This window comes from Neofelis nebulosa, chromosome X, assembly GCF_028018385.1.
Source record: "Neofelis nebulosa isolate mNeoNeb1 chromosome X, mNeoNeb1.pri, whole genome shotgun sequence".
NCBI classification, from domain to species: domain Eukaryota; kingdom Metazoa; phylum Chordata; class Mammalia; order Carnivora; family Felidae; genus Neofelis; species Neofelis nebulosa.
The window spans coordinates 18,303,120-18,322,883 of NC_080800.1; the positions used below are offsets into that span (position 1 = coordinate 18,303,120).

General features: G+C 42.2%; 1 protein-coding gene and 1 pseudogene across 1 annotated transcript in view; one reads left to right on the top strand and one right to left on the bottom strand.

Annotated features, from left to right (window-relative positions):
* Positions 1 to 11,019, top strand: part of SMS (spermine synthase) — a 54,036-nt gene extending 43,017 nt beyond the window's left edge. The window contains exons 8-11 of the mRNA XM_058713749.1: positions 2,193 to 2,307; positions 3,539 to 3,618; positions 8,698 to 8,813; positions 10,494 to 11,019. Of these exons, the coding sequence (XP_058569732.1) occupies positions 2,193 to 2,307; positions 3,539 to 3,618; positions 8,698 to 8,813; positions 10,494 to 10,533 (351 nt within the window). The 3' untranslated portion in view covers positions 10,534 to 11,019. The remainder of the gene's footprint in view (positions 1 to 2,192; positions 2,308 to 3,538; positions 3,619 to 8,697; positions 8,814 to 10,493) is intronic.
* LOC131503284 (U6 spliceosomal RNA) lies at positions 1,835 to 1,920 on the bottom strand (annotated as a pseudogene).
* Positions 11,020 to 19,764: the final 8,745 nt, after the last annotated feature.

Below are 19,764 nucleotides of genomic sequence, written 5' to 3' on the forward strand. Positions count from 1 at the left end.
ATATCCTATACATTTTTTTTATGTTTATTTTTGAGAGAGAACGAGAGCGTGAACACACAAGTAGGGGAGGGGCAGAGAGAGGGAGACACAGAATCAGAAGCAAGCTCCAGGCTCCAAGCTAGGAGCACGGAGCCCTGCTTGGGCCTGAACCCACGAACCGTGAGATTATGACCTGAGCTGAAGTCGGATGCTTAATTGACTGAGCCACCCAGGCGCCCCTATCCTGTAAACTTATAACAAAATATTCACCCCTGTTAGTGACTCTGCGAGTATATGTGGAAGCATGAGCAAGGGAAGGGACCTGACATAATAGAAGAGGGACAATATACAGTGCTGGGGAGGATGCCAGGGAAACAGATGCTCGCAATCATTGCTAGTTGGAGTGTGAATGGCCCTCAAAACTAAAAACTAAAATGTACATGCCTTTTGTCTCAGCAACCCAATGTTTGAGTGTCTAGCCTACAGACAGGCATCTATACACGGAGGTCGAGTAGCACATTTTTAGTGGAATGATACAATTTTTAAAAATACCATTACCTGGAATGGTGTTAGATGAAAATTTTCAAGTTCAGCATGTGTGTGATCCTAGCTTGCTTGCTTGCATTCTTTCTGATCCTAGTTTTACAAAATAGGACAAGCATTTGTGTTTTTGTGTTGGTAAAAGTGTATATGAGCATAGGAAAAAACAGCATATCAAATAGGATTGATTAGTGTTTTCTATGTCTTTATATGGTTGCACTTAGATGGTGTATTAAGTGAAGCAAGTTACAAAACAACAGGACTATAAAATTGTGACTGAGGATTTGTATAAGAACATTCATAGGAAAAATTCTGGAATAGGTTGTTTAGGGAATTGTGGCAAACTTGACTTCTGATTTACATGAATTTGTTTCACATGAGTGTGTATTTTGTAACTAGAAAAATAAAAGACAAGGAGAGTAACTCCTGCTAGTTCAAGATGTTGCCCGCAGCCGACGCATCCCCAGCATGTACCTGCAGTACTTGAAAGAGAAGGCAAACCCCAAACTTCCTGTACAGTTGACCCTTGAACAACATGAGGAACATGGGGGTTAGGGGTGCTGACCCCCCCCAACCCTCCCCTATAGTCAAAAATCTGCCTATAACTTTAGACTCCCCCACAACTTAACTACTCATAACATGCCGTTGACCAGAGACCTTATTAAGAACGTAAATAGTAGGGGGGGGTGCCTGGGTGGCTCAGTCGGTTAAGCGTCTGCCTTTGGCTCATGGTTCAGGAATTCTAGCCCCACATTGGGCTCTCTGATGTGCACACAGAGGCCGCTTCAGATCCTCTGTCCCCCCTGTCTCTGCCCCTCCCGCACTTGCGCGCACTCTCTCTCTCTCTCTCTCTCTCCCCCTCCCCCTCCCCCTCCCCTCCCCCTCTCTCTCCCCCCTCTCTCTCCCTCTCCCTCTCAAAAATAAATAAATAAAAACTTTTAAAAAATGTGTTATTCATAGCAAATACATTGGCATGCATTAAAAAAACATAAATAGTAGGTTAACATATTTTGTATGTTATATGTATTATATACTGTATTTTTTTTAAGTTTATTTATTTTGAGAGAGCACACATGAGTAGGGTAGGGGCAAAGAGAGGTGGGAGAAAGAGAATCCCAAGCAGGGCCCACACTGTTAGCACAGAGCCCGACTTGGGACTCAATCTCAAGAACCATGAGATCATGACCTGAGCCAAAATCGAATCCGATGCTTAATCGACTGAGCCACCCAGGTGCCCTGGCTCCGTTTCTTATTTTGGGTACCTTTGGGCAAGATATGGTACCCATCTCTTCTTTCTTTCTCTCTCTTCCGGAAGTATTTGTGTGTCATCCTTGCACGGGGGCCATGCTAATCTTCTCTGTATTGTTCCAATTTTAGTATGTGTGCTAGCAAAGCAAGCACTGTGTAACCTCTGTTAACTTTGTTTTCCACTTATAAACTAGGGGTCATTAATAGTACCTGTAGATTGTTGCTTAGATTAAATGAGAAGGCATACTAAAGCATATAGTAGGCACTGAATTGTAGCTCTTATAGGCATGGATGGAAGTCATTCCTTGTTCATGGAGGTGTTGTGGATCTCAGCAACGGCTTGCATTTTCCTCCCTCCTCTACAAGGGCTTAACTGCTTCCACATGAGTTGGCTCACATACATCTATTCCTTTTCTCTTTGGAAGGTTCTAATAGAAGACTGTATTCCAGTACTGAAGAGGTACGCCAAAGAAGGGAGAGAGTTTGATTATGTGATTAATGATTTGACAGCTGTTCCAATCTCCACATCTCCAGAAGAAGGTAGATTCTGTTTTTTGTTTTCTAACCAAGACAATGTTCATGAAAATGTTTTTCTTGGCACTTTGTGAGAATGAAAGGCTCTTAGAGATTGTCTACATAGTAAGTTCCTTCATTTTTTCAAAGTAGTTAAACTGCAGCGCACAGTGGAAAGATGGCTGGATTTGGCTTTGGTCAAATCCTGTTCTGTCACTAAATAAGCACATTTACTCAGTCATTTGAGAGAAACATTAAATAAAATGACTCCATCACATTATTGAGAAATTAGCTTGTTTGGTAATTTACTTAAATTATGTGATTTTAAAAAAAATTATTTGAGAAAGAAACAGTGTGAGCAGAAGGGCAGAGAGAGAGAATCCCAGGTAGGCTCTGAACTGTCAGCGCAGAGCCAGACGCATGGCTCTTACTCACAAAACTGAGATCATAAACTAAGCCGAAATCAAAAGTCGGTGCTTAACCAACTGAGCCACCCCGGCTCCCCTACATTATATGATTTTTAACCTGTACTAGGACAAACTGGTGACCTTTCTAAGCAACACCAGTGACTATTCCCCTTCTCAAACCACACGCTGCAAATCACTGCTGGTTTGGCATGTCAGTGTTACTGTTTTTCTATAACCTTGTCTTCCTGCTGAGTTTGCAGACTGGGTCCCCACCTGATGACCCTTGCTGTTTCTCTCTTGGGATGTTGCAACTTCCCTCTTAAACCTGTTGTCTTTTAGATTTCATCCGCTGCCTTTCTGTCTAATCTTTATTGGTACTGTGAGAGCAGTGCTAAGCACAAGGACGTTTGCTTTTTTTTTTTAATTTTGTTTTTTTAATGTTTATTTATTTTTGAGGCAGAGAGAGACAGAGCATGAACGGGGGAGGGTCAGAGAGAGGGAGACACAGAATCTGAAACAGGCTCCAGGCTCTGAGCTGTCAGCACAGAGCCCGACGCGGGGCTCGAACTCACGGACCGCGAGATCAAGACCTGAGCAGAAGTCGGTGGCCCAACCGACTGAGCCACCCAGGTGCCCCAAGGACGTTTGCTTTTGACGTTGAGTATATGCACGTGTGTGCAAGACACCCCAAAAAGACAGTACATTTTTACAAATAAGCTTTTGAATATGGAGTCTCAAGCTCTTGGCTACTTTCTTTTGTTGGTATTTTTGAATATTAATGCTAGTATTTGACATTAGATGTTTCTGATGCATGTAAACCCATATTTATATAATTAAACTTTTTTATTCAGATTCTACATGGGAGTTTCTCAGACTGATTCTTGACCTCTCGATGAAAGTACTGAAACCGGATGGGAAGTATTTTACACAGGTATACACTTAACTCTTTTACCCCAGAACGCTCGATAAGAATTTTTATATTTTGAAATTTGCATGCATATTACTGAAATTTATATTTGTTAAGGATAGAACATCATAACTGTATTATGTTCTTTCAAACAAGTTTATAAATAGCTGACCTGTCCTCTCCAGAATTAATGAGTTCTCTTATGTCCTTTTATTGCCCACTGTCCTAATTTATCAGCCTTGGGCTGTGGCTGTAGTATGAACTCCTGCCACCAGATGGAGATACAGATTGTGATTTTATTTGTTTTTTGTTTGTTTGTTTTTTAATTTCTCTCCCCTTATCCTCTAGGAGATTCTTCATTGGAAAGCCAATTTATCAACATAAAGCTTAATAAACTGCTTTGACTGTAGTATGAGTTCCTGCCACCAGATGGAAGCAAATTGTTTTTTTCCCATTCTCTAGGGGATTCTTAAATTTAAAAGTTTAAAATTTGTATCTCTTGTTATGTAATATATATATATAATATATATATACATATACATATATCTTGTTATGCATATGTGTGTGTGTGTGTGTGTGTGTGTGTGTGTATACACACCCTGCTAAAGTCCTGAAGAAAATTCTGAAAATGACCACAAAAGGTGCTAAATGCTGATCGAGTCTCTTTACTTGGTACACCAGTCCCTTAATTCATAAGCAGAAAATAAGCACTTACCTAGGCAGTATTGCACTCTGGTCCCTGTAATTCTTAAGTGTTTTCAGGAGCCCTCCCCCACCCCTTTAAAAAGCAATAGCATATTTAAATGTCAAAAACTAGTAGAGAAGACTTAATTTTATTCTCCCAAAGAGGCATTTTAATGCAGGCTCCAGGCAGTTGTTGGGATCTGAGATTAATAATGGTGAATACAACTTGGAAACTCTAAGGGACACCTTGAATTAGTCTTTAGCCCATCCTGTTTTCCTTTTCTTTCCCTTGCATGTAAGACCCCACTCTCCTCCATGGTGATTAATCTTAGAAACCTTGAACTTGGTGAAAGTATTGAGAAGCTTCGAGGGAAAGAAACAGACAACTGTATATGAATGGAATTTTTTTGCCTGATGTTTAGAAATGATTTTTTTTTAACACATTCTAGACTTGAGTCTCTAATTTTTTTTAATGTTAATTTTACTTTTGAGAGAGAGAGACAGAGCATGAATGGGGAGGGGCAGAGAGAAAGAGGGAGACACAGAATCCGAAGCAGGCTATAGGCTCTGACCTGTCAGTGCAGAGCCAGACACAGGGTTTGAATTCATGAACCGGAAGATCATAACCTGAGCCAAAATCAAGAGTTGGACGCTTAACTGACTGAGCCTCCCAGACGTCCCTGTAGTACCTTTTTTGAAACTGCCATGTGATAATGCTCAGGAGATACTCTTGATTCACGTCTACCCCCTTTACCTCAGCATGTAGCTTAGAACTGAAATGTAAAGATGGAATGAAAATGTTTGACCTCTTAGCGGACCTCAGGCAGACTAAATGTCCTGCCTGAAATTGCGTCACAGTAGCAAATTCATGATGTCATTAGTAATCACCGTGGCTGCATGAAGGCAGCCTAGTTAGTGCCACAGAGCTGGGGAAAGCTGTGGAAATGGAGTGGGTGGGAACTGAGCTGGCTCTGGTGGGCCAGGGGAATTTCAATCCAGGGAATATTTGCTTTCAAGACCAGGGACTCGACCTCCTTCCCTTCTCTTCCCCACTCCCCTTTAAAAAAAAAAAAAAAGTAACAAAAAAACTCTAGAGGTTCTTTGATACATACAAACTTATGTATGTGGCATTCATGTAAGTTATTATGCAAAATACTACCCCCTCCTTGAGAAGTGGACATAAGTGGTACCCTCGACACATCTACAATACTCCCTAAACGCCTGTCCCCCTTTTAGAAGGTAACCCATCTTTAGTGTTACTCTTTTTCATTCTTGTACTTTTTTTTCTTAAGTAAACTCAGTGCCCAAGTGGGGTTTGAACTCACAACCCCGAGAGCAAGAGTCACATGCTTTACTGACTGAGCCAGCCAGGTGCCCTCCCTGTACTTTTCTTTATAGATGTTTCACATATGTGTAATTTCCTGTCATTATATTGTTCAGCTTGTTTTTGAACTTGCTAAGAATGATGTTATTAAGGATGTATTCTTCCGGACTTGCAATTTTTTTTTTTTTATGTTACAAAAATCATACATACTGTTAAATTTAAAAGATAAAAACAATATAGAAATCTAGAGTAAAAAAGCAGTGTCACCTACTCACACCTAACATGGGCCAAGGAAAACTTCCTAGAACCAAACTACTGAATAGGGATTTACCTCTTAGGATGCCCCCCTCCCCCTGATTATTCCCTTGTCAAACTTAAAAAAAAATTTTTTTTAATGTTTGTTTATTTTGGGGAGACAGAGTGGGGGAGGGGCAGAAAGAGAGAGGGAGACAAAGAATCCGAAGCAGGCTCCAGGCTCTGAGCTGTCAGCACAGAGCCCGATGCAGGCTCACACCCACAAAGCGTGGGATCATGACCTGGGCCGAAGTCAGAGGCTCAACCAACTGTTCCACCCAGGTGCCCCAGTTCCTTTCTCATCCTTAATAGGTATTTAATTCTCTGCTATTGGGTTTTTGTTCTGCATCTCCAATGTCTGTCCTTTGTCCATCCAGCCTTCCTTTTTTTCTTTTTTCATCGAGGCATTGGATTTGCACGTATGCATTACATGGCTAGAAAAAGAGTCCCAGGATTTTCCCTCTTGTGGATTTTCATCTTGTTTCCTCCTGCTCCACGATGCCAACTGAGGTTGTCAGTACGATGAAACCGAACTGGTAGGACGGGAGCAGATTATTCTAGCATTTTTCTAGATCTTTTCGTTGTACACCAGATCTGGGGCTGGTCATTCTATACTTGTTTAACCTGCCCGTGAGGTCACAACAATTTTCCCAGCTCTGTGACATTAATGGTTTCAGATTTGCCAATGTAACCATGCTTCATCTTCCAGCTAGAAACCCAATGATGACTTTGGAGCATGGCCTAATAAGTACCTGGTGTCTGTCTGCCTCTCTCTTCGGCATTGTTGCTGCTCTTGAGAGCAACCGCTTGGATGTTCATGCGCACTGTTACAGTGGCACTGAAAAAACCGATATGTCTTTCTTAAGACAAGAAAAAAATGTATTTCCATTTAAATACACAGGAAAGTAAAATGTATCACATTACTTTTTTGGGGTAGGTCTCCATTTGTGGTGAGGTTTTTTTTCCTTTTTTTAACTGCTTTTTGACAATGTTGCGGAAGAACAAATTGAAACTTTCCTATCTCCTTACCACATTCTCAGTAAGGAGATCCTCCCATATGCCTTCAGTAAAGAGAGTCTGGTGTCAATTTTAAGATGGCAAGAAAAACCATTGAACTGTGCACCTAGGTGGCATTTCCATTCTATAGCTTTCCCAGTAGTGATATGTTCTAAAATCATCCAGCATTGTTTTCTATTTATGAATCTTAAATTACATGTGTGGTGTTTATATACTCTCATGGTGAACTTAATGTTGAAACCAAATTATATGCTGGTGAAGAGCATTTTGGCCAAATCCCACTGCAGGACCCTAGATGATGGGTTACTAAACAGGCTGGCACTGAAGGACGACGTCATGCTAAACAAACGTGCTAAGTGAAAACCGCCAAGGCCGGCTCTCAGAATAGTTCTTTTGCCCACTTGCCTGTGGCTAGTTGGTTGGTTTCGAAATGCCTTTCATTTGTGATGCTTACATCACTGAATGCCTTCATTTGTTGAGTGTCGCTCACAAATAATTTTCATTTGTGAATAATTTTCATTTTACATTGTACTTGGCTATTCTAAGGCAAATTGATAGTGAAGTTCTTAAGAAATGGAATCACCACATGCATTCAGTAGTCTTTAGTTTGTAAAGAATTTTAGAGGTTAAAAGGAAATAGGTGGTATTAAGTACCCATTATGAAAAGCTACAATTAGGAAACTTGAGCTAAAATGATAAAACCTAACCCTGACCTAATGAATGAAAATCACGTGTGATTCATATGCACATTAAAGATTAAGAAGCACTGCTCTAGGGGTGCCTGGCTAAGTGGGGGGGGGTGGTGGAGCATGTAACTCTTGAGTTGTGAGTGACTTCAAGCCCCATATTGGGTGTGGAGATTACTTAAAAACAAACAAAAAAAAGGCACTGCTATAGAACTAGGCAGATACTGTATCCTTTCAGTAGCTCTGCTCTGTTCTTGGCCAGCATCTGATTCATCCTTTTTTTCTTCATGGTCACAGAGTGGTTGCTGCAGCTTCAAATGTCACATCTAGGTCATAGGCTGGAAGTAAGTTGAAGAGGCAGGTCACTCTGTTTATCCTTGATTGATTGTCCAGAAGCGTAAACTTTCCTGGTAGCCCCCGGCAGAGTTAACTACATCTCACTGACCACTCCTAACTGCTGGGGAGACTGAAAAGGTGGTGGCAAGAAAGGGAGAAAAATTAGAACAATGAAGTCAAGGGAGGATGCTTGATAAGGAGTGGAACTGTGGGATATCCTTAGTATACATATTGTGAGTAAACTTTTGTTTTCTTAGGCCTGAAAATCACATATTTGGGGGAAAGCATAGAGGTATGAACATAGTTCTTTGGCAACGTCTTAGATTCTTATGAAGGTCATAGTTTTAAGCCATTCTGGAAATGAAGAGCATTATCTTTCTGGTGTTTCATTCTCAACATAGTGGTGACCAGTGGGAAAACATTTTGAATGGCTCATGTGTATGAATCTTTGCTAATTGCATGGTGTTGATACAGTGACTGTGTTACTAATGAGAAATTGGTCTCACTGCTTTCTGTAGCTTCATTCTCTGAATGTGAAATGGCTTGGTAAATGAGGTAGAAGGATAATGAGCTAATTAATGGATCTATAAGTAGAATTGAATATAGTTTGTCATAGCACAGAAGCCTTCTCTCATTTTCGAAGAGGAACTTTCATCTAAAGCTAAAATTGTTTTCATTTATTAGAGACCTTCAAATGAGTGGGGGGGGGGCCTTCAGTAAGACTCAAGAATCCCATTGTTTGCTTTCCTGTCTTTGATTTAGGGTAACTGTGTCAATTTGACAGAAGCCTTGTCACTCTATGAAGAACAGCTTGGGCGCCTGTATTGTCCTGTGGAATTCTCAAAGGAGATCGTCTGTGTTCCTTCATACTTGGAATTGTATCCTTCGACATAACATAACATGACATGTTGTTAGATCAGAATACCCAAGTAAATCCCATGCCAGTTCAACATTTTAAATCCCAATAATAAATGGAATTAGCTCTATACTATCTAAGGCCATGGTCTTCAGATGTGGCTGCACATTGGAATTCCCTGAAGCTTTAAAATAACTACTGATTCCTGGATCACTCTCAGATTCTGGGGTGTGGCCTCCCACAACTCCCCAGGTGGTTCTACTGATTAAGCAGCACTGGTTCTCAAAGGCTGTCCCCAGAACTGCAGCATCCCCTGGGAACCGGTTAGCATGAAGATCCTCAAGCCCCACCCTGGCTTCCTGCTCCAGCAGAGGCTGGCAGAGGCTGGCTTGAGGCCTGGTTACCTGCCTGGACCGGTCTACCAGGAGATTGCTGTGCACATAAAGCTTCAGAAGCCCTAGTCTAAAATACCACCTGAGCTGTAGCGGGCAAAAAGACTAAACATGCTAATTCTATTTTTTTTTTTTTTAAGTTTATTTATTTTGAGAGCGAGAGCGCATGCACAGGGTGGGGAGGGGCAGAGAGGGGAAAGAGAATCCCAAGCAGGCTCCACGCTTGTCAGCAGGGAGCCCACGAACCATGAGATCATGATCTGCGCCGAAGTGAAGAAATGAAGAGTCGGATGCTTAACCAGCTAAGCCACCCAGTCGCCTCTCATTCTATTTTTTATATTAAAATCATCCTACTTTGATATTAGTTTCTACACTTCACTCGATTCTGATTTGCAGTAGAAACCAGTGTTGGTGTTCTTCATTAGTTCCACTTAGTAAAGTTAGTCCAGAGAAATAAAAGTACCCAGAGAAAAGGCAGAATGGGAGCATTGTCACTGGAAATTTAAAATGCGTTTCCTCCTAAAAGGCAGACTTCTAGTCTCCAGATAAAAGCTTCCTTATCTGAGGTGGCCAAGTCTAGTTTTCTGTAACAGCTGTCTTCATTGCTGTCTAGAGAGATCCTGTGACTGCCGCTGGCCTGCAGTGAGGTCCTTGTCCGCAAACCCTGGCAGCCTCTGACAGACATGGGCCTTAGAAAACCCCTAGATCCCCCTGGAAGAAGCTCTCTGTGTATGCTGGGCAGCCACTTTCTTTCTGTGGAGATCTCTGGTAACTCTCCCCTAACCAACTGTCCACCTTCATCAGGCTTTCCTTCTGGAGCATTTTTTCGGTAGAAATCTAGTTGATAACATTTGGAGAAAAGGCTTCTGCCCTCTGGCTCCACTCCATCCTTCTACCTGTTTTTCCTTCTCTTTCTCCCTCCCTCTCTTTTTCCCTCCCTCTCTTTTTCCCCACCCCTCTCTTCCTCCTCCACCCCCCAGTCTCTCACCTTCCCACCCTTCCTTGTCATGTTAATTCCCTAAGAAGTCTGAAAGACCTCGGAAAGCAGTAGCATACCTGAGGAAGTATTTGTTTGCCTTTAGCCTTGTCTCCATTTGCTCCCCGCTCCTCCCCACCGGCGACCCAGTCACAGGTGGTAGGTATGCAGGCTGTTAAAGTGGCCTTATTAAGAGGACCTAATGCTCATCACTGCAATGCTTTAAGCCTTGAAACTTGCATCCACCTTCCAGTTTGTAGGCCAGCAAACAAATTTTAAATGCTGTCTGTTCTTCCTTGAATTATCTGCACTTACTCCTTGACTCCCTGTCCAGGTGGGTATTTTACACTGTTTGGAAGAAAGCTAACCCTTGAAGACCGTTGTCCCCAATCGTGTGTGCTGCAAATAGCCTTCCTGACCTTCATATGCTGTACATGACATCGAAAGGAGTCAGGCAATTGATTGTGAATTCCTTCAAGTTTTCTTTTCTTTTTAATTATTATTCTTAATTTAAAAAAAGCAAATGGAAAATGTATATTTTGATGAGCTAGGGTGTTATTTTTTTTGAAAGTCAGCTGAAGGATGATTAGACAGCACAGCGAAGGCTGCTAAATGCACTGAACCCCTAGAATGTGATTTTTGTTACTTTCTTTTGCGTGTGTGGGCTTTTTATTTTTGTTTTGGTAGACTTCAAATTTGGTTGTTTGGAGGAATGAACATCATTGTTTTTGTTCTGGAGGGAAGTTCTTGATGGTGTTTTTTTCCCAGAAAATTGACTTAGTTATTAAAATTTGGTGCTTATAAGAAAGAGTTAAGAAAAAATGAATAGCAATGCTTCAATTAAAATTATAAATGAGAAATTTCATGTGTTTGTTGTTTTATTTCAGCCAGGTCCCCACTTTCTCACTGCTGATCTCACAGAACAAAGGTGTCTCCTGATCTTTTTTAGTTCTTTTCTATCACTCAGTGCCATTTATCTCTTTATAACAGGATGGCCTTAGGGCCTTTGAACAGTAGTAATGACTTCATTTACCCCCATGGTAAATGATATACAACCTATTACATTCACCAGTTCTTCATTATAAAATTGACCTGAGGATAGGAAAAGATTTGGTCTCACTGGAAAGTTGAAAGTCAGAAGCTTATTTCTGTTCCCATTCTTATTGGTGTATTAGATGTGGAAACACAGAGCATTTTGGATTGCTGCTGTAAAACTTTTTAAGAAGGATTTTAGATGCACAGATAGATGAGAGTTTGTAGAGGCCTGCAATGAGAGCGGCATAAACTCAGTAAGGAAGTGCAGGCAGCTAACAGCTTGTAAAGTGTATTTGTGGATAAGAATCCACATCAAAGGTGAAGGTACACTGACTTGGATTATTAGACATCAATGGTTATTCTGTTCTTTTTATAACAGCTTAATGTTTTATCAAGGCATTGCGTTCATTTATGGTGAATTTGCAGTGAGGAAAGCATTAAAAATTGAAATATTCAGTGTGTGTTTTGAGAGAATTAGTGTCAACCCAGAACATTCTTCCTCCCAAGATAGGTTTCTCTGACAGATACTCTTTTTTTTTTTTTAATAGTTTTGTTGTTTTGATTTTATTTTTTTAGGATTTTATTTTTAAGTAATCTCTACGCCCAACGTGGGACTTGAACTCACAATCCCGAGATCAAGAGTCGCTGCCAGGCACCCCTCTAACAGATATTCTTTAAAAAATGAGTGCATGCCTGCTTTTCTTTTTGATTGGATTGGCACGGAGAAGAAACAATAATGGAATAAAGGGAGAGTTTGTCATGTTGGAACTAGACTGGCTTTCAGCAAATATTTTTCTTGTGCATTGAGCTTTTATAAAAAGCATTGGTAGACAGTCCTACCTACTCCCTCAAATTCTTCTGTAATGTTTTGCAAAGGCTTTGTACTTGTATACCGTGTGAGATTAAAAATGGTGGTATTACTGTTAGAACACCATTTTGTCTTAACAGATTGGATTTTTTTCCATTATAGGAAAGAAACCAAGTCTGTCTGCTATCTGGTTATAGTGTTACTAATAAGTCAGCATAATTTTATACTTGAAGGCTAGCTTCATGCAGAGGCTAAACCCCGTGATGAGTCTGATGACACACATGTACCGCCAAGAGCTGAGAGTTAGAACTGACCCGGACCAGGCTGTGGCAGACGTCAGAGATACATTCGCGAGAGAGTAAAGGGTGTGGGGTGGGAGGAGGAAGGAAAGGAGATTTTTACTTGGGGTGATAATGGTAGATTCTGACCCTGCTTGTTTCTTTGTATTGGAGAAAGGATGATGCCTGACTGTTTTTGAACATCTTTGTAATTGTTTAAAATGAAGCATGCAAACTGATCTCTGATAGCCAAAAACAACCTGTACTTTAGCTGCATTTTAAGGAAATACTATACAATATTAAGTTATTTTATGTTAATGGCTGTTGTGTTTTATATAATCTATAGGTAATCTAAAAGAATACTGTTGTATCATACAGCCACTTTTCAATTAAAGACAAATATTGGCTGTGTAATCTAAATTCCATTCAACACATTAGCAGATATCAAGAATTGGTTTTATTTTTACTGTTTATTTTGAGAGAGAGAAAGAGAGTGAGCGGGGAGAGGGGCAAGGAGAGGGGGAGAGACAATCCCAAGCAGGCTCCATGCTGTCTGTGTAGAGCCTGACATGGGTTTGATCCCACAAACGGTGGGATTCTGACTATGGTGAAACCAAGAGTCAGAGGCTTAACCGACTGAGCCACCCAGGTACCCCTGGTTTATTTTAAAAAATGGTGCTCGGGGCACCTGGGTGGCTTGGTCGGTTAAGCGTCCGACTTCGGCTCAGGTCATGATCTCACGGTCCGTGAGCTCGAGCCCCGCGTCGGGCTCTGTGCTGACAGCTCAGAGCCTGGAGCCTGTTTCAGATTCTGTGTCTCCCTCTCTCTCTGCTCCTCCCCTGTTCATGCTCTGTCTCTCTCTCTCTCAAAAATAAATAAACGTTAAAAAAATTAAAAAAAAAAATTAAAAATGGTGCTTTCTCCTAAAAATGTGATTGAGAATTTAAAACACTTGATTAATGGCTGAAGGAAGGCTGGGTTAACAGTGTTTTTCCTGGGTGTGAGCAGTACTGATGTCAAAATAAAAACGTGCCTTCCATTTGCTGCACAGTTGAATTGTCACCTCCTTGCTTGCATTAACTATGGTAAGCTCCAGTGGTCTCAGATTGATGGATTTTGTTCTGTTCCCATGGTTCCTGGGTTAGGGTGAAGGGTGTGTGTGATGTTCCACATCATTGGCCTGTGTTGGGGACTTGAGAGCAGTGCTACTCACAGCGTGGTCCTTCAACCAGTTCTTTGTTTTTTGAGTATTTTGTTTAATTCAGCTGAACGTCTTGTTCCAAGCAAGACCTCAGTGAAGGAAGCTGTATGCTGATTTACACTGTAGCTGTGCTTCTTCCCTAGTTTGGAATAGCACTTTGAGTGGCACTGTTCTAGAGGCTAGTTGGACAGCATTATTTGATAGGAGCTGCTATGTGTGGTTGTGAAGAGACACTTAACCTCTTTCTGTTTCCTGTTGCTAGGTGTCTGTGCTAAATATAATCTTTTGTATGGCTATGCTTTGGGCTAATACACCACTTTTATTTACATTATCTTGCCCACTTTTTTTTTTTTAGGTTTTATTTTTGAGAGTGCCAGAGCGAGTGGGGGAAGGGCAGAGAAGGAGAAAGGGTCCCAAGCAGGCTCTGCCCTGCTAGCAGGGCTTGACCCATGAACCGCGAGATCATGACCTGAGCCGAAACTAAGAGTCAGACGCTTAACCAACTCAGCCACCCAGGCGCCCCTATCTTGCTCAGTTTTAAAATAATTTTGTGAATTCAGTGTCAGTATCACTGAGTAGGCAGCAATCATAATTTTCAGTGTGTCCCAGAGGTCCCATAGCTAGTCACAATTTGAATCTAGTTTCTAGCGTTCTGAGCCTGTGACAGTGGTTCTTAACCCTTTTTTTGTACCTTGGATTCATTTGGTAGCTTGATTAAACCTATGAACCCTTCCTCAGAAACTTGGTTTTTAATATGTAAAGTAGATACGATTATAAGGAAAAAAGTGATACTGTCTTTTAAAAATTTATGACTTAACATTTGTGCTTTAATAACTTGTTACATAGGTGAGTGTAGTGGTGGATCAGATACCATGATTTTGGAGTAGTAATGAATATAATTATCTGCAGCAACTGAAATGTGGTTAAGAATGCATCTGATTTCTCTGGTTGACAAAGTCCTAGGTACTGCCAGTACTAATATGGCTTGTCACCTACATTGGTACTTAAAGGAAGTGCTAAATTTCAGTTAGAGGTTAGTGAAAATAAAGATAGAAATGTTTTCCCGTTCAAGTTTAGGGACACATAGTTCTGTCCATAGGCCCCAGTTTACGAACCTCTCTGGCCTACAGTTTTTCCTTCCATTGTTTGATTGTATTTAGGTGGTGGGGAAGGGTAGCTGGGTCCCTTCATCCTGCTGTCAGAACCTCAAATCAATGCTGGCAGATCAGTTCTTCTCAGCCAGAACCGTTTAAAATCTCATTTACCTAGTGCACTTATTCCACTGATTTGTGCTTTACTCGTTATTTCAAAAATAAGAAATAGAACATGGGCAAGAAATAGCCCAGTGTTTTTGGAAAGCGATTTGAATACCCTTGGATGGGATTTCCCTGGGAAATCAGATGATAAATGTGACTGGACAGGTGTGCTTATCTCCGGTATCTGGGGGTCTTGGAGACATCCTGGCCGGCTCACTAATACAGACGCCAGCCACCAGGCAGCAGCCAATGACGTGTGGTCATTTTCAGCGAGCAGTTTCTTTATGATATAGTATTAGGGAGCAGGCCCTGTCTGTGCCACTTTGCTCAGGAGTATAGCAGAATAAATCAGGGGCTCTGCCTGGGAAATCAGACTAATCAAGAGAGGTCTGTTTTAACAGATGCCCTCTGATACCAAAGAGGGAAGCCTGGAGGGCTGTCTCCCCCCATTGCCCAGAGATGAAAACCCAGGAGTGTAAAGACAGGAAAGGGGCTGGTCTCTTACAGATGAGGGCTTTGCCTCTGGTGTTAACTTAGTATTGTTCCTGATAGGTTGATGATTATGTTGGTATTTAGGTTCTCACTAAGTGATTCTGACAGCTCTGAGTTCATTGCAGAGCGACAGAAATGCTCCTTGGGCTATGTTCCGCGTCCTCTACTTTCTAGATAACTCTGCCTTTGCCTGTTTTCAGTTGTGGGAGTTAAATTTGATAACCTGAAACTTCCTGTCCTTCCGGTGCTAAGGGGGAGCTTCTGTCAACATAGCCTGTGCACTCATTGCATGGGCCCTTCACACTCCGTGTTTCTCTTTTTTTCTCATCATATTAAATATTCTTCATTATGTATTGTCCACATACGTTTACTGTTTAGTGTCTGAAGACAGAGTGTGTCCTGGTGAGAAGGAATACACTGCAGGATGGTTTTTGACTGCCACGTAAGAGCTGGAGGTCTTTAACTGAAGTATGTGGGCAGAGAAGCAAGATCTGAGGCTCAAGTGTGGTTGACAGATGGCTGGAACGTAAGCTCCAGCCACCACAACCTGGTGCCCATTGGTCATATTGAATGCTTTGCACATGTAGTAAGTATTAAGAGGTTAAAGTGCACCATAAAAGGGAATGCTTAGAATTCCATTTTCCATGTGGGGCATGGAGGAAATAGGCTAGTGTAAAGAAATTATACAGAGTTGGGTATGTTCAAGAAGAAAAGCAGAGATAAAGGGAGAAGTCCTTGCATCTTTGCGCATCGAAGGAGCAAGAGTACAGTCCCAACATGGGTGAAAGTGCTGTGTTGGTGAAAGGGGTAGTTCTCTAGGGCTTGTGTCTTTTGGGTTCCTTCTAGGTGCCCTGAAGGGCTGAAGAAGAGCAGAAACTCAGGAAGGTGTACAGCATTCAGACCGTAAAACTGGAATGGACTGAGATTCTGTGGCCATTTTGGTGTTAGCCGTTTCTGTGAGTTTCCCACCCCCCCCCCCCCTTTTTTTTTCCTGTTTGCAGTCCACTGTCAATTTCATCACTCTTCAATGATTCCATCCTTGGTGACTCCTCACCTACTGGGTGGAATTCTTGCACCAGGCCTCCACTTTGGGCCCATGGCTTGGGTTCCAGTGCCGGTCTGTGGAGACCAGGCAGCAAGGCCACAAGACTTGAGCCAGGCCCTTGGCTTCCAGTGGATAAATCTGGAAGGGTGTGTGCACTAAAGTAGTTAAGTATGGTGATGAATTATAAACCAGTGGAAAACATTGGAAGTCATGAGGGTATATGGAAAACAAACGCATGAATAAGTGGGAACGCATATACAAACAGATAAGGTGCTTAGAATCCTGAGTGCCAACTAAGTGTTGTGAGTGCTGGAGTTGAAAAATTAGCATTTTGTAATCCTCACATGGAAGACGTAATCAGGCAAGCATCACCCTCTGATGTAAAATCTTGGGGAAAATTTGACAAGAAGCCTGTTTACATGGCTATAAAGTCTCCCAGAGATTGCTTATGAGCTGTGTATAAGTTTCCTATTGTAGCTCCAACAGATTACAGCAAACTAAGTTCCTTTTAAGGTGACACATTTATCATCTTACAGTTCTGGAGATCAAAAGTCTGAAACTAGTCTTTTTTTTTGTTTTGAATTTTTTAAACATTTATTTATTTTTGAGAGAGAGAGAGAGACAGCGTGCAAGTGGGGGAAGGGCAGAGAGAGAGGGAGACACAGAATCTGAAGCAAACTCCAGGCTCTGAGCTGTCAGCACAGAGCCTGATGCGGGGTTCGAACTCACAGACCACGAGATCATGACCTAAGCTGAAGTCAGAGGCTTAGCTGACTCAGCCACCCAGGAGCCCCCTGCGGTCTTTTTCTTTTTAATGTGTGCAAGAGCATGTGTGCAAGTTGGGGATGGGCAGAGAGAGGGAGAGAGCATCCCAAGCAGGCTCCATGCTGCAGAGCCCGACACGGGGCTTGATCTCACAAGCCATGAAATCATGGCCTGAGCCAAAATCAAGAGTCCGATGCTTGACCACCCAGGTGCCCCTGAAACTAGGGCTCAAATCAAATCACCTTGTGGGCAGGGTGGGTTGCTTCTGGAAACTTTAGGGGGAGAATCCATTTTCTGCTTTTTCTAGCTTGTAGAGGCCATCTGCAGATGGCTTTAGTGTCTGTTCCTTTCCTCCAGTCTCAAAGCCAGCAGTGCATTAACCTCTACAAGTCTCTCTGCTGCTGTTTTCACATTGTCTTTCTCTTCCTGCGTTCCTGTGGTAAGGCCCCTTTGGGATTACATAATACTACCCAATAACCCACCACCTCCTCCATTCAAGATCTCTACCACAGCTGCAAAGGCGTTACAAGGTAACAAAGTTCTTGGGATTAGGGTGTGGACATCCATAGGTGGGCATTCTTCAGCCTCCCACGCATTGCTAGAGAAAACAACTTTATAGTGGAAAAGCTGAACGGCACCTTGCCGAGGTGATCAAAATCCCCAATAAGGAGCAGGTGGATACACATGCCTCCAGTACTCTGAGAAGGGCCCCTCTCTGCCTGTGCAGTCCTGTGTCTGGCTAAGTGCATATCTGAATCTAATCACAGGGAAGCATTAGACCCAAAGGGAGAACATTGTTTTAAAAACACCCTAGTTCTTTAAAAGCCTTAATGTCAAAAGACGCACAAGGCTGTGAAGAGGTTTCCAAATTGAAGGAGGCTAAAGAAATGTGGCAATGAAATGTGATGCCTGGCGCTACAGTGCATCCCATATTGCTTCAGTTGACAAACTGGAATATGAACGGTAGTTTCGATACAAGTATTGGTATTAAATTTACTCAAGTTCTTATTGCAACTTTTCTCTAAGTTTGAGATTCCTTCCAAGTAAAATATTTAACATTAAGAAAAAACAATAGGGCACCTGGCTGGCTCAGTCGGTGGAGAGTGCAGCTCTTGATCTCAGGGTTTGGGTGTAAGTCCCAATTTTGGTGTAGAGATTACTTCAAGTAAAATAAAATAAAATCTTAAAAAAAAACAAGCAAGTGGTGCTCCTGGCACAGTTTGTCTCCTGTCTGCCTGATGGACATGACAGCAAGATTTTTGGACAAAGAATGAAAAACCTAAAAGGAATGATGGTCAAAGGATCCATAGAAGCATCTGCTGCTTTTACGATCTAGTACAGGAGACAATAAAATGCAGTGTTCGTGAGGCAGACATTCTAATGGCGAAATTGTTTTTGAGGCTTTCTGCCTGTCACTACACAGCACCTGCCGGGGGCCCCACAGGAGACCGTGAAGGCTGCGGTGGAAGTAAATAGAGATGCCAGGAGGAGGAAGAGGATGTCGTGGCAGTTCGGTGTCCATCCACACTCAGGTTCTTGGGGGTCCTGCTGGCTTAGAGGCAAAAGGCCTCGGACAAAGAAGATCTTCCTTTGAAGACCCCACTGTTTCTTTGCTGTGAGATGTTTGTTTCTGAGTTTCTGTTAAGAGGCTGCAGGGTGTGAAGAGGTTTTTTTTTTTTTTTTTCTTTCCCTGTGTATGTGGCAGGAGGGAGGAATGGAGAGTGAAACCGGCCTGAAGCCTCTTCTTGACTGAAGGCAAAGAGCCCTATATTGTAATATTTTAGATTTGAAAATAGGATAACATTAAAAAGCTATTTAATTAGTTTTACAGGAAAACTGGCTGAGGACTTTAAAAGGTTCAGCTGGAACAGTGGCTGCCTTGCTATTTAGAAGTAGGAAGAGAAAAATGAGGGTGGTGCTTCCCAACTTGAGTGTGCATGAGGATTACCTGATTTTATTTCCTTCAAAGACAGTCTGATTCCCTAGGTCTGGGGCAGGGCCCAGGACTCTGCAGTTCTCACAGTCCAACCCGCTGAAGTCCGTGCTACAGGTGTGTGGACCATGTTCTAAGTAGCACTGGGCTAGAGTGCTGGTGAGTGGAAAATCAGATGGGTGACATTATAGGAAAAATGCAGAAAGCTGTTGGCATGGCCCACTTCTGAATCAAAATGTTTTGAATATCAACTTATTGTTACAGGCAGCCCCAAAAGCAATAGATGTTGCCATAGTAATTGTTAAAGTGAGTTTCATCTGATTTCCAAGGGTTAGAAATGTTCTCATGGATTTTGTTAAAAAGACAATTAGATAAACCATTATTTGGGGTTCAGTTTTAAGCTCCCAGTACTCCCCAAATCGAAAGGCATTTATACCCCCAGCATGTGAAAAGTCAGCAATGGATGGAGGCCATTTAGTGGAGACTGAAGCAATGAATAGTGTCGGTTTTCTTTTTTTTTTTTTTTTTTAACATTTTTTATTTTATTTTTGGGACAGAGAGAGACAGAGCATGAACGGGGGAGGGGCAGAGAGAGAGGGAGACACAGAATCGGAAACAGGCTCCAGGCTCCGAGCCATCAGCCCAGAGCCTGACGCGGGACTCGAACTCACGGACCGCGAGATCGTGACCTGGCTGAAGTCGGACGCTTAACCGACTGCGCCACCCAGGCGCCCCTAGTGTCGGTTTTCAAGTCCTCTTCATGATTCTGAAAGGATATGGAGGCCCTGTTCA